This window comes from Gavia stellata, chromosome 5 (assembly GCF_030936135.1).
Source record: "Gavia stellata isolate bGavSte3 chromosome 5, bGavSte3.hap2, whole genome shotgun sequence".
Lineage (NCBI taxonomy): Eukaryota > Metazoa > Chordata > Aves > Gaviiformes > Gaviidae > Gavia > Gavia stellata.
The window spans coordinates 29,093,984-29,109,325 of record NC_082598.1 but is presented as its reverse complement, the minus strand read 5'-3'; the positions used below and the strand labels follow the sequence as shown (position 1 = coordinate 29,109,325).

General features: G+C 39.7%; 1 protein-coding gene across 2 annotated transcripts in view; it reads right to left on the bottom strand.

Moving 5' to 3' along the window:
- The window catches only part of GABRB1 (gamma-aminobutyric acid type A receptor subunit beta1), a 134,131-nt gene that overhangs the window by 60,087 nt on the left and 58,702 nt on the right, over positions 1-15,342 (bottom strand). Inside the window, exon 4 of one of the 2 annotated variants that reach the window (XM_059817581.1) lies at positions 2,305-2,525. In XM_059817581.1, the coding sequence (XP_059673564.1) occupies positions 2,305-2,525 (221 nt within the window). Of the gene's footprint in view, positions 1-2,304; positions 2,527-15,342 lie in introns of both variants that reach the window. The other variant, XM_059817583.1, reaches the window with a different exon arrangement.

Below are 15,342 nucleotides of genomic sequence, written 5' to 3'. Positions count from 1 at the left end.
TCTGAACAGCTGCCTTCTCCTTGGAGAAAACACGGCACATCAGCTTGAGCTGTGAAAAAGACCTCACAGCTGAGCATCTCCTTCTGCATGTGGTTGGTGATGTCAACGCTGTTGGTGGATATGGGCACATCTGGCAGTACTTAGCCCTGCTGCCTTCTCTGGGGTGAGAAGGCGGGGAAGCCCAGAAGCCTGGGAGAGGCCCAGGTCGCCCCTCTGCCAGCGTGCGTTAAGGGCATGAGGCAGGGGTGAGGGAGGAGAAGGGAATTGCCCAGTACTAGACTGCAAGTGTGTGGAATATAGGTTGCCTTTTACATAAGTGTGGGTTTTTTCTGTTTATTTGATTTTCAGTTTTATTCGGTTTTCCTGAGTGAGGTATTGGATGGGGTATTAAGTTGCAGAGCTGCAGCTGTTGCAGGCTTACAGAACTGCTGGTTAACCATTCACATGTGAATGGTTATTTAATCACATGAACTAGCAACCTCGTTATGTGAAGGTGACCATCGTTGCTGTTGCACTGGAGGTTTGCTGAACACCTCTGGGAGGAAGAGCACGGGCATTCTGCTCGGGCAGGGTCACAGCTTCTCGGCCAGGCTGGTGCTTTGCAGATGAAGCATGTGAGAGGGCTTGCAGCAGGTTCACCAGATGTGCCATATCCACTTTTGCTACCTCTGCAGAAGACAGTTATTGATATCAGATGTATGGCATGTGTATGGAAGTACGTGCATGGCATACATTTCTAGATGTAGTTTGTTACATACAACTGCTTGTGAGGGACTACTTGGCTCTAATGCACATTCTTGCCACTGTGCCAATCCTGGAATGTAAATAAATTTAGTTCCTGACCTTAAAAAAAAAAAAAAAAAAAAATTTGAAAAATTCTCAGGCCAAAATGTCCTGAGATAAATGATAACTGCCCTGCTAAGCTGATTTTCAGGACTCAGTTTGATTGAAAGGAACTGCAGGAGGTCTGAAGGCAATGGGAAAGATGTATTTTTCAAATGCTCTGTTTAGCAGACGATAATGAGAGCCTGTAGTCTATCAGCTGTTTCCTCATGAGTTCCTTGTTTTCTTTTTCACAACTGAAGTAGCAGTTTTCTCTGTGCCAGAACAGATCTGGCTGTAGCAAAGTGCCTGTGTGGTCCTTGGTAGTGACTGATGCACTGCCTGTGAATCTGACAAGTTCAAATGAAAACTTACGATGAACTAAAATAATAATTTTAAAATTATTTTTTTGTCTCTTGTGAAGCTGGAAGGCTTTTGCTGAGTGCCTAGGTAGTGCTGTATTTTAAAAGGTTATGTTTTTATAGGCTATGAGGTAATTTCAAACTTTTATTTTCAGTAAGCGCTAAATTATCTTTCCCCAAATATTATTTCATTTTGAATTGCTGCAGCAGTTTGGTGTTTGGTTCCCCCCCAGTCCTATCTTAGGTACCATTTGGAGGTATTTCAGCTAGGTTTTATGCTTCATGATTTTTTTTTTTTTGATTAACTGAATTATGCTTTCAGTTTTATAATCTCTGGACAGTATTTTCACTGTTGAATGATAACAGTGAGTGATCAAAGATTGTTTCAAGCAGGTGATGTTTTTTTCCCAAGTAAAGCTATCTTAACTTTAAAAATAATGCAAAGCCTACCCAGGCTCTGCAGCAACCTCAACATAACAAATAACTTGGTTTAGTTTTAATTTTGCATTTGTGTACCTTATTAGATTGTGCCTGTTCAGATTTTACAATATATTTTTATCTACAGGGGTGAACGTAGATTGCACCATATGAAGAAGCAGTTGCAGTGTGAAGAAGCAAATCAAGGCAGATCAAAGAAAACCCATGCTCGGATGTATAGATAATCCTTAATTCATGTAAATCTTAAAATGTCCTCTCTTTATTCCCTACCAAATGCTGGTCGCATTTCTTCAGATGACTCCGAATTTTGTATTTTACATTGTTCTAGAGAACTGCTGGTGAATTTCAGAAGGAAGGAAGCGTTTAAGCTGTGATTGATTACCACCTAAGAACCATAATAAAGAACTCATTAGTAGTGTTAACATGCTCAGAAGAGCCAAAAGAAACAGAGGCATTAGGCTTTGTTAGTTATGGCTATAGCTATTAAAGGTGGTTTTGATGCCCTGAGGAAAATTCTTGGGTGTACTGTGGTGATCTAGATGGAGTATTTGCTGACTCATAAAGCTTCACTGACAAACCAGGAAAAAGGAGAGGAAAGCAGCATTGGTACTACCTGCACTTACCAATCATGACTTGCATTCTGCCAGGCCAGCCATATATCCAATTAAAAAACCCAACGTACCGTAGGCCATAAAGGACTGTCCCATCCGGATGGAGTCGAATCATTCGGTTTTTCACTGTCACCCCATGGACAAATGACTTCTTGTCATTTTGGAAATATGTGTCCGGCACCCAGAGCTGATCAGCCACTCTGTTGTCCAGAGTTAGGTTCAAAGGTATTCCAGAGTAAGAGAGCCTTTTATCCCTCCAGGACTGCTGGAAGTACATGGTCAGAGTATAGTCCTAGGGAAGAAATAAGAAGGGCTTTTTGTATTTTGCATACTGATTAACCTAACAGAAGTTTATTTTTAGATAACTCTCAGTAAATGAATATCAGTAGCAATAGGAAGTTTAAGGATCGTTAAGATGTTGTCATTAACCATGATCGTAAGTCTTGGCCTGTTCGTGTTAATATTGAACTTCACACTACTCTCCAATGGCAGTGACCACCCCTGGCCACGGGCTTTCAAAACCTCTTGAGCCAGAGGGAATACATGGCACATTTGGGTCTCCAGTCTGTGGATCACACTTGCATGTTTTTTGATAGGTTTTCTTTAATGTGAAAAGAGCAGGGTTTAGCTGACCTCAGCCAAATAGCATTGCATACCATTGAGGACACTCTTTCGATATTCCGTCTTGTTCCTGAAATATTCCTCCCACACTCCATGAAAGGCCAGCAGTCCCTAGACCTCCTGAGAAAGAGCAAATACGACCTCAGAATGTATAATGGACAACTTCTCATTCTGCATTGGCTGAAGTTGCCACATGTAATGACCTTTGACAGCAGGGCACATTTCACCTCAGCCCGGGGAATGTGGTGCTTTCTGTCCTTGGCAATCAAATATTACTGCATAGAAAATGAACATCATCCATTGACTTTCATGTTGTGGCTTAGGTGAAAAACCATTTATGCAGTCCTTCAGCTTTCACTCAGTCTGAAAAGAAACTGTTCTAAAAGGCTTCTGGTCTCATTTACTCTCTTGTGTTTGTCTTTCTGGGTATTTGGTGATTTTAAAGGTAGTAAATTTTTTAAAGTGGAAAAGCCCATGTACTTTGTAGCTGATGGAGTTCTTAAAAGATGATGGAACAGCAGTATGTGGAGTATTAGTTTTTCTCTTCCTCATGTCCTCCCTCCAAGTGGCAGGTCATTTTGTCACATGTCTTAACAGTAGAAGTGCCGCAAAATTATAGATATTATTGAAAAAAAAGGTTAGGGGTAAGATTTTTCTTTTATGCGAGGGAAAGCCTCACCTCTGTCATCCTCACAAATGCTAGCCTGGACTGTAATTTTTGAAGAAATAGAGAATTAAAGCTGTCTGATGTGATTTCCTCTCTTCATCTTCAATGGTTTCTTAAAACTGTACCATTGCCGTGCAATCAAAGCAGAGTTATTACCTTCCAAAAAGACTTTCTACCTGAAATGTTACATCTAGCAGAGCTATAAACTATAGATTTATGATCAGTAAAAGCAGCTAATGAAAATACTGTTCTTGCTTGCCTTGGGCCTGTAGTGGTTGTTTCATATGGAGGAAATGCTATGACCTGATGATTAGTGGTCATATACACACTATTACATCCATTCTGAGCACTGATTTGCAAGGATTTCATAGATATGCCCTTTTCCAGGCTGCAGGCTGGCAAGATGATGGTTACCCATGACAGAGCCAAGAGGTGGTATGCTGAAGGTATAAGTTGGTGGGTGTTTTTTGTGTTTGTTTTTTTTTTTTTTTCCTTGCCCAGGTAACTAGGAGGAGGTCAGGACAGCTTCTTTTGCTTTTCAGACCACACTGGTCAAGCCTGGAACTACAAAGTAATGCAGTGGGGTGTATGCTGTGCTCTGCTGAATAGGTGATTTATAATTTAAATAACAGTACGGAGAAGCATGAACACCAAGGAGGCAAGTTTTTGAATGTACAATTCAAATGGAGTTGTCTTAGAAGCAGACAAAGAGAAGTTAAATCCCTGCCCTTTGTTCCTCTTATGCACATACAGACCCACAGACCAGATGTGAATTGGATGAGAAAAATAAATAATAAAAAAAAATTCTGGTGCTGTTTTCATATGTTGTATCTGTTTTTTAGCCTGTCCTATTTCAAGCAACTTTAGGTACAAAAACTTTCATAAATGGCTGATACAAGTTAAATCCTCAATGCTTAGTGCTTCACTTGGTATCCTCTACATTTTCTGCCTGATTCAGCAGAGTCTATGCAGTTTGCAGCACAGATGGAATAGAAATTCCAATTATACATAATTATCTTTTTTCCTTCCTGTTTTCCTTTATATTTTCACTATGTCTTAAAGCTGCTTTTGTAGAACTGTCATGCTGTCCTGGAAAAAAAGCTAACAATTGAGAGTGGTGCCAATGTGGTGGTTCTCAAAGCTCAACAGAGAGAGAAAAATAGCCAAATAAGCTTCAAGAGATCTTAAAGGATGTGATCAGGTGAAAAAAAGAAATTCTGTCTCTTGGCTATGGCTACTAGAAGAAAATTTAATTGCTGTTTTTTGCATCATAGTCTGCTTTTAGAAATTTTATTTCATCTAGCTGTGCTATATACAGAGTACTGCTGTTGGTAGCACTACAGTAGAGAGTGATCCTCTGCCCTGCAATTGTGTTATATTACGTAGAAGTACGTGGCAAGCCAAGAAGTGTTAATGGGTAGAAAAAAATCTGAGCTTCATCCTAAAGGAATCTCAGTGTTTCTTAACTCAGAAAGTTATCTATTTTTTTCCATTCCCCAGAACGTGGGAGTGTTACTCATTCAATATTTTAATGAGGAAAATGAGAAGTCGTATGTCATGATTGTGAGAATCTCTGTTGCTGTAAGTTCTTATTTATAAAAGCATAGTTAAAGGTTATTTTAATGAAAAGCAAATGATATCTGAGCTATAAAAACCCAAATTATATAGTTATACATTTTCTATTTTTTTTAATGGAATACAGTGTTACCTTTCTCATATTTCATCAGAGAAGAATGAAATGCCAGCAAACCATACGGCTAGCCACATCTTAGAGGTTTTCGTAGTATTTTTTTATATTTTACAGTGATGTGAGTGAAGTGAGAATTTAATGATGACTTGACTTCTACCCTGTAAAATTTGCTGGGGATTTCATGGTTTCAAGCTCTAGAGTGTATGAATAATTTCTGAATCTTTCATATCTATAGCAGTAACTGGTTGCAGAATTTTTTTAGCTTTTTATGACAGCTACCCGAGACCTCAAGCACCAGTCTAGATATGAAAATAAATCAGACTATGTTTAACTTCGGTATTTAACAATTTCTAATCATGAGTTAAAAAAACAAGGCCCAATGTAAAATTAAAAAAGATATTCTGTTTGTGCAGATAACTGTTCTTTTAAATTATTTCTTTTAAAAAATATTTAACTTTTTTTACAAGCACACTGAGTATTTTTTGCCTAACTGTACTTCCTATAATAAAAGAAAAAGCTGTAATGCTGCTGAAAAATCATGATATTTCAGTAGATTTTATTGAGCTGTTTATGCTTTCCACAAGTGCCTCCCTGCTTTTCCAGGGCACAGTCAACCTTCCCAGTGGTAAACATCTGAGCACCAATGATAAAGCAATGATGTGTGTTGTTTTTTAGTTGTTTTTAATGTGATGAAGTCTGATTTGTTAGAATGAGATGGGTTTTTTTCCTTTCTTAGTAATTGTGCAAATTTCTTATTTCTTTGTATCAAACTGGAAATGTGTAAGTGAGCGTGTATAGATGTGTACTATAACATGTAAGCCGATCTGCGTATCAGTGTTCTAATAAGGTGCATTAGGTTGCAAATACTTACATGCTAGTCCTAGGTAAGAGAGATTCTGTGGAAATGTAAGAGAAACTAGCCTATTTTACTCAAAATGGCAAGTTATTTCTTAATCTGAATTTAAGCAGCTTCATAAATAAATATTGGCACCAAGGTCCACAGTTCACTTGGGTAATATACATTTCTTGTAAAGAAAATGAACGGACCAGTGATGCATATTGTACTTGAAGGCAGAAGAACAATTCATAGTTCCACTAAGTAATAGACAGGAGAGTTCCCATGCAATACTAAATTTCCTTTTTATTTCTATTTTTTTGGTTCCCTAATCTTTTTTTGTGCAGTATGTATAGATGACGTAAGGGCAATAATGGACTTTTTCTTTCCTGATAAAGCTGTAGCTCTCTGAAACCAGTAAAGATGCATTAAAATAGCTAGGTAATTTGGACTTGCTGGTAATTTCCACTGTGTGGTTTACCAGTTCAGCACAGCAGAATATAATGTGGAATACGTTGTTATGTTATAATCTAACCTTCTGGGAGACACAGAACTGGTACTTCACCACACTTACCAGTTGAATTAAGGACTCTTGAATAAAAGATGAATTTATGTCTGCTGTACCGGCAGTTGCTTTATCTTTCACAAATTCCAGACATACATGTTTTAAGGGGAAAATAGGGAATCTTTTAACTTGCAATGTTCAGCTTTGTGACCTAAAAGACTTTTTGTGTTTTTCCTTTTTCCAAGGTGGCCTCAATCTATGTTCTGTTATCATTTCATGTATTGAAAAACAGCTTAGCACATTGTGATATATTTCAGTAACAATTGAATATCAAAGCACACTCCAAAAGTCCTACCAGCTAAAAATTAACAATATGGGTGCAGTTTGTAGCAAAAGTTAGTAAATGGAAGAATAGAATATTTTGTGAATATCTAGCTGTTCTAGGTCAATTCAATATAAAATGTTAGATCTCTAGATGAGCTTGCATGCGAAGGCACTGTGCAGCAAAACAAATACATGAAATACATTGATGTCATGCTTCATAGATAACAGTGTATATTGATAGTTGCGGGATGCATACTGTAGTCCCAGATGATCTTAAATTTAAATGATATCCTCGTGAATCATCCAATAATTAAATATCTGGCAGCATCGCAGAAAATGAAATGCAGTTCAAATATAGTATAACTTAATCAAGACATACATAACTGAAATTGCAATTTAAAATTAAATATGGAGTGATGATCAGAATATCAATATTAACTGCAATAAAGCCATAAATGTAGAACAGCAATATATATGAATCCTGCTGTGACTGCAAGCTGTTATTAATTGGGGAAGATTATTTTCCACATTTATCTGATACTAACAAGAATGGGAAGGGCAGAGTTTTGAGACAATGAATTTGCAAATTGTAACAAAGCATACTCATTCATATGTTGTAAGCATGCTAATGCATCAGAATAAGCTGTTAGCTTTTGTTTAGCAACAGTTAGCTGTCCTATCTTGGAACTTCTAGGGAAGATCTATACCCTCACCTGGCAAAAGAGCTATTTTAAGATAAGAGAATGTAAATGGTGGTGTGGCTTTTGGGGTGTGGGGTTGGCATTTTTTTGGTGTGGCTTTTTTTTTTCCTTGTTTCTTTGTTGGGTGGTTGTTTTGGTTTTTTTTTGAATCCTGTATAATTTCCCATATACACTTGGAGCTCAATTCCAGATCCTGCACATAAATTAGGGGAAGACATTTTAACCCAAATTGTGGAGGAAGAAAATACTAGTTCTACTCATGTTCTTCCCTTAAAAATGTCAGGGCAGCTACATCTATTAAGTCTGCAGCCAAGCCAAGCAAGGAAGCCAGGGAGTTAGGGATGTGCATGCTAGTGGATCAATTGTATTTGCCTTTCTTTCTAAGGACATAGTTCAGTCTTCCTTTGGGGTTTGTTTTCAGTGAAGACTGATGCAGCATATGTTATCCAGTTCCCCTCTTCTGTCCAAAGTAGTGGGAGGAGGGGGCAAGGAGAATGTACTCAAATTATTCAGTGCACTGGCCTGGTTCACAGGAGGCTGTGGTTCTTGTGAACTACACTTCTGTCAGGGCAAACAAGACAGGAAGCTCCATTGACTCCAGGACAATAGAATAAAAGCCTTCTATTTTCCTGAGAGAAGCTGTTTGGTGTTTTTAACAGGATTGGAATTTTCCCCCAGCAAGCTTCAGTTTTGCAGAAATCACGTTTTCTGTCAGAAAATTGCAAACCATTTGTAGATGCAAGATTTCTGTAGGAGAAAATGTGCAGGGTATTGTTATTTTGTTTGATCCAATTGGTATCTCTAGTTGCTAATGGAATGCCTTGCATTTTTGTTTTTCAAATGTGCTGATAATTCTCTGGAGAAATGTTTCATAAATCTTGTTGGCATTTATAACTTCATGTCCTGGTTTTGGCTGAGATAGAGTTAATTGTCCTCCTAGTAGCTGGTATAGTACTGTGTTTTGGATTTAGGATGAGAATAATGTTGATAACACACTGATATTTCAGTTGTTGCTGAGCAGTGCTTACACTAAGTCAAGGACTTTTCGGTTTCTGACACTGCCCTGCCAGGTGCACAAGAAGCTGGGAGGGGACACAGCCAGGACAGCTGACCCAAACTGGCCAAAGGCATATTCCATACCATATGATGTCACGCTGAACAAAACAAACCTGGGGAGAGTTGGCCAGGGGGGCATGGCCGCTGCTCGGGAACCGGCTGGGCATCAGTCAGCAGGTGGTGAGCAATTGCATTGTGCATCACTTGTTCTGTATATTCTTTTATTATTATTTTCTTCCTTTTCTGTCCTGTTAAATGGTTTTTATCTCAAACCTTTTCTCCAATTCTCTCCCCCATCCCACTAGGGGGGAGTAAGCAAGCAGCTGTGTTATACTTAGTTGCTGGCTAGGGTAGGGTTAAACCACGACACTTCACAATTAAATTAAGTATGTGGCATCACAGTCATGTCTTGCAGAAAGAAGCAGAGATCTGGCAGGAGTCTGCATAGCTGTAATGATGATGCTCTTTATTGCTTAAAGCACAGCCAGGAACAAGATTAGACTCATTATAAGTGCAGCATGTTGGAAATGAAGATGCTTATCATTACCATATTGGGATCTAATATCACTCTTTGCAGTCAAGGCAAAAGTCCCCTTAACTGCAATGGGATTGGAATTACATCCAATGTCTTCAATCATTCCTGAAAAAGAAAATCAAAAGGCAAAATGTTTCTCTGTTACAACAGTAGACTATGTATTTTGTTGCACTTTGTTCAGTGTTTTAGCAATAATACTTAGCAGAAGCATTTATTACTGCTTCTGACATTTAAATGGGTTGTTATGATAGTTGTGTTCCATTAGTTTGGCATTATTTAATATAGAGGAGGGTAAAATCCCAATGTTATCTTGTGTTTTCCACTTTGCCTCTCGGGGAGAAGAGGAGTAAAAACTTCTGTACTTTGGATCAATATACCATTGCCTTGCCCTCTGCTTTTTTTCCTCTTATTTGAGCTTTGCTAATCTGAGCGGCCTGAACATGACACTTGTTCTTTGTATAGGAAGAAAAGAGGTGACGTACTAAATACTAATATAGGTTGCTTTGATTAGGAGTGGACTTGGCTAAACTTAGCAGGAAAGTAAGGTAGCAGGTAAGGTAGGTTTACAGATATGTTATTGTTATCCTCACTGCATGCTGGAAGATCCTTTAAGAAAGCTTGAAAACCACTATAGCATTCTCAGCTTCACTTCAAACTTCCACATAACCCATTGTCTGGGGTAGCAATGATACACCAGTATAACATTGATCACAGTGCAAATTAATATGATGTCTGTCTTAAGTGAGTATGGTAATTGCCGACATAAGAATCAGAACATGTCCATGGTACAATTCATATTCCCTGAAAGATCAATGAACTGCTTTTAGTACCTGTAGGAAACAAGTAGCGATATCTATTCCCACACGACTCTTTTTTTGCTTTTGAAGCTGGTACTCTTTTCTATATAGAGGGTAATACTGCTATAAAAATGCTTGAGGGGAGAGGTGGAGAACAAGAAAAATATCGCACAGGAGATGTAGATGGTTAAGTAAGATGGCATTATAATTAATGCTGGAGTAAACAAATACAAGTGTACTGGCATATAGAGTAACTGTATTCAATGAGTGCTTGTATTTTTACAGGCAGCAAATAATAGTGTCCTTTATACTTTGGCTCCAGTGAGAGCACCTGCGGTTGACTAAAGAACAATTGAAGGGAAAACAAAGGAAGAGAAAAGCTTCTTACTGGCAAGTAGCCCACAGACCAACGTATGTTAATCCGTGTCTAGATACATCTCTTAAGAGCAAATGTACAACAATAAGAGACAGATGTTTTCTCTTAAACAGCTTTCTCTGTGAGTCAGATGAAAATGAGATTTTGCCAAAGAAAACAACCAAACCAAACTTGTCCAGGTGGTCTATACCTGTCTGTCTGTATCTGAGGACTCCGGCTAGTGTTCAAGTCCAGGTATTAACAACTACAGTGCAAAGGTGTTCTAGGTATTACACGCTGCTTTGTGCTGAAGTTGAGGATGTTCTAGGATTCTTCTCCTGTGAGTTGTGCAAAACCTTGTCTGTTCATATGCAGTTATGAAAGGGAACAGTGGGATGACATTTGAGGACTGTGACATTGTGCCCAAGTAGTGCTGTCTTCTTCCTCTCTGCAAAGCATGTGGAGCAAGCACTCCAAAGAAAAGAAGTTTCAAGCTTTAACTCATGTTCCAAAATGTTTCAGCCAGCTTGGACTGAAAGAACCAATACACAGGAGTGGGACTGCACATTTGGGAGGAAACTGTACTTCCCAGGTTCTTGTGTCGACTACGTGGAGATGGCTCCTTACTGACTGGAGGACTGAATCCTAATGAGGTGGGCATAGATCAGCTCAGAGGGTCTACAACATGCAATGTGATGTGAGGAGTAAAGCAAACTAAGAAAAAGATATGATGGAAGGATGCAGCACTTCAAAGTTCCAGTAAAGGCAAAAAATTGTGGAAAAGCAGAGTTGATTAAACCACAGTTCCCTTGCTACCTACAAGCAACATAATTGGAAAGCAGCCTTTTTTCTAACAATAGTTGTTTCTGAAGCACTTCATTATTTTTTTCTTTGTAATTTCAAGTTAGCTCAGCAGGGGTGAACTATGAGATCATTATGAAGCGCACTGAATGTCTAAGGAGGATGGCCCAGTGCTAAGAGCGCAGAAGAATTCCTCGTGGTGACAGTGCACAGCACTGCAGTCAAAGCTGAGCTGATTGCTAGCTTAGAAGCAGATAGGAGAGTTTTGCTGAATTTTGTCTTGAACGCTATTGTGTAAGCAATAACAGTACCAGAAATCCTAAAAGCACTGGACAGAAAGTTGAAGAGAACACAAGCACAAGAATGTCAGCAATGTCACAAATGAATTGGAGTCACAGGACAAGCTAGCTGAACATGTACAGTAAAAGAATAAGCCCCACAACCCTTAATTCTGTGCTGTGCAGGGGCTTACGTTAAGCAAAGCTTGTGAGTTAGAAATCATTAATGAAGACAGAAAACCATGGCCAAAGTTCTTGTCTCCCGAAGATGCTGAACAATGTAGGAGGGAAGTTACATATGTCTTAATGTGAGTTTGGGCTACCTTTGTAACAACAGCTACTGATTTTTTATTTTTTTTTTAATGCCTTAACATATGTATCTATGTAATGTATTTTTTTACCAATTTATTTTCATGCAGATTAGTTGGGTGTTATTGCTATTTCTGTGGGTCTGGTGATTGAAATCTATTTGATTCTTCCTGCCTGGTTCAGTTGTCATTCTACTGTATCAATTTTCTTTATTTTTGAGAGAAGCAGGTGGAGGTCGAAGTGACACGCAGTGAGTCAGTGGCTCTACCTGGAATGGAAACAGTAATCATTTAGTTGCCAGATCTTTAGACTTGTGTATACCTTAATGTTTTGGGGTTTTTTTTTGGTGGGGTTTGGTTTGGTTTTTTGCTTTGCATGTATGCTTCAGTTTGTCTTTTTTTTGGGTTGTTTTTTTTTTTTTTTGTTTTTTGGTGGGCTGTTTTTTTTTTTTTGTTCTAAATTGCTTGAGACTACTTTGTTTCATTGTTCATGATGCTTATGCTTGGATCATGTTGTGTAAAATGGTGGTGATAATGAAGACTGTTATGTGGCTGGAGAGATTTTTCCCGTATGTTGTTGGCAGGCTGATTGCTTTACAGAATTCTAACCCATAAATCATAAGGTCAGGCTGTCTCCCTGATATTTCAAAATGAAGGATCGTAACATTTTGTGCTGTATCTGAAAACTTGGGATGGAGGCGCATCATGATGTTTTTACTTTATAATGTCTCTCAAAGTGAAGGTATTTTGCACTTGGAGTTGATAACGCTAAGGGTATTAGTGACACTGTCGTAGTATGATAAAACTACTCACATGCTGGTTGGAAGGTCCTCTGGGAGTTTCTAGTCCAGCCTCCTATTTGAAGCAGGACTGTCACTAACCCTGTCTCAGGTCAGACACCACTCTCTCTAGCAAACCTTGTTGCAAGTTTGGGAATTCCACAGCCTCTCTGGGCAGCCTCTTCCAGTGTTGCACTGTCTTTCTGGTGAAAAGTCTTTCCTGACATCCACCGTGAGCCCCGCAAGGTGCGATTGGTAGCTGTTGCCCTTCGTTATATCATCTGCCACTGCTGGGAGTGGTTTGACCGTTGTCTTCTCTTCAGGAAGTAGTAGGCTGCAATGAAATATTCCCCAGCTCTTCTCTTTGCCAGACTAAGCAAGCCCACCTCCCCTGTCTCTCCTGATAGGTTATGTGCTCTAGGCCCCAATTACGTTGATAGCTCTCCACTGGACCCTTTGCAGTTTCTCACAGTCCCTGAGGGGAGGGAAGATACAGGACACGTTGTTTTAAGTGCAGCCTTACCATTACAGAATATAGGAAGGTAACGACTTCCCTCTGTGTTGGCCGTACCCCTTCCAATGTAGCTCAGCATGCAGTTAGCTTTACGTATGATGAAAGTGCACTTGGTGGCTTGCATTCAGTTGGGGCTCAACCACTCTGTTTCCAACCTGCTCCAGGAGCTGACATCTGTAGCTCTTGCTCAGCTGAGTTTCCTGTTAGCCCAATCCTCTGGTTTATTAAGGCCACTTGAAATGAAGCTCTGCCACTGATTGTGTCAGCCACTCTCCCTAACGTAGAGTCATCCATGTAGTTGCTAATGATGCGCTCTGGGCCATTTATGAAGATGTTGAACAGTGTGGGCTCCAGTGCTCCCTGTTTTCTTTGTTGCTGGCTGCCAGCTTGACCTCCAGCCATTAATGACACCTTTTGAGCCCTGGCAGTCCAGCTGGCTAATTTTCAACCTGTCTAAGCCCATTTCTCCAGCACATCATTCCTCAGCTTCCAAATACAAATGCTGTGGGAGATGATGTCAAAAGCCTGACTAAAATCAAGTTATATTACATCTATTGCTCTCCTCCCATCCATGTAGACAGCCTCTGTATTGTAAAGGGCAGTCAGCTTAATCAAGTATGATTTGCCTGTGGTAGGTCTGTGTTGACTATCTTATTTACCACTTTGTCCCTCATATACTTTGAAATGGATTCCAGAAGGATGTACTCCATGAGTTTTCTAGAGACTGAGGTGAGGCTTATAGCTCCCTGGGCCCTCTTTCTTGCCTTTCTTAGAGATGGGTATTAACACTTGTCATCTTTCCTGTCATCAGAAACCATCCTGATCACACACGTTTTTCACAGAGGTAGGCAGCAGTCTTGAAATTATATTGGTCAACACCAAAGTACCTTTTGACCCACATTTGTCCCTCACCTTCTTTTTGCAATTAAGGTACCTACAAAAGCCTTTCTTGTTACCTTGTCTCTTTCTACTTTCAGGTCTTTTGAAGCAATATTTTTATGCTTCACAGAATCGAATAATCATTTAGGTTGGAAGGGACTTCTTGAGATCAAGGAAGAACTTGTCCGAGACATGAAAGTCAGAGGCAGTCTTAGCTGCTCTCCTGAAACCCAGGGCTGTGGTCCCACCTTTTGCCCTTTTCCCTCCTCTCAGGATCCTGAACTCTACCATCTCACAGTCACTGCAGGTAAGGCTGCCCCTGACTTTCACATCTTGGACAAGTTCTTCCTTCTTGTAACTATAAGGTCCAACAGAGCACTTTTTCTTGTTGGCTTCTTAGTTAGCTGTGCCAGGAAGTTGTCATCAATGTCTTCAAGAAGTCTCTAAGATTACCTGAGCCCTGCTGTATCATCCTTCTGGCAGATATCAGGGTGGTTAAACTCTCCCATGAGAACCAGGACCTCTGAACATGAGGCTTCCTCCAGTTGTTGGAAGAAGGCCTCATCTACATCTTTCTTCCTGGTCGGGAGGTCTATAGTAGATACCCACTACAACAGCACCCATGTTGGTCTGCCTGCTAATCTTGATCCATAAACTCTTGGCTGACTCCTGACCCATCCCAAAGCAGAAGTCCATGCATTCCAGCTACTTTCTCACACTGAGGGCAACTCCCTCTCCTCACCTTCCCAGCCTGTTCAATAACAAATAATTTGTCATTGTTGGTTTTCTTGCCAGTTTTGTTGCCTTGCTTCCATCTCTTGTACACTCCCTTCTGTGTTTTAGTTCATCAAGAAAATCCTGTCTTAGCCAGGCAGGCCTTCTGCTGAAATTCTTGGTCTTCCTGCATGATGGGGTGGATTTTTCCTGGTTCTTAATAAGTTTTCTTTAAAAATCAGCCTCAACCCTTTCTGCTTGATGACTTCTTGCTGAGGCATTTTCCTTAGCAATTACCTGAACAAGCCAAATTCTACTGTTCTGAAGCCCAGAGTGCTAACTCTGCTGCTCACCTCCCCAGCTATCCTCCAGATCTTGAGCTCTGTCATCTTGTGGTCACTGCAAACCAAGCCTGCTGTAAATACTTGCTTTGCATCTGGAATGTTTCTACAAAAGGCAGCTTGAGAAGAAGTTTCCCCATGTGATTTCTCATGAGCTGCTTAACTTAAATATTAAGCTGCTTACATGATAATCTATCATAGTTGATAAGTTTACAACACCAATGCAAATTTTCTGTGGAAAACTTGCTTTTGGCTTTTGCAGGGAATCAGTTTGCCTTTAGATGCATGTCTCATTGACACTAAATCCTCAGAGCAGAATCCAGGGTGTTTTTAGAGTGTTGATCATAAAGGACCTTGTTTTATTTTTCTTACTAATAGCATAACCAATTGGATAACTGAGTTGGCCAAT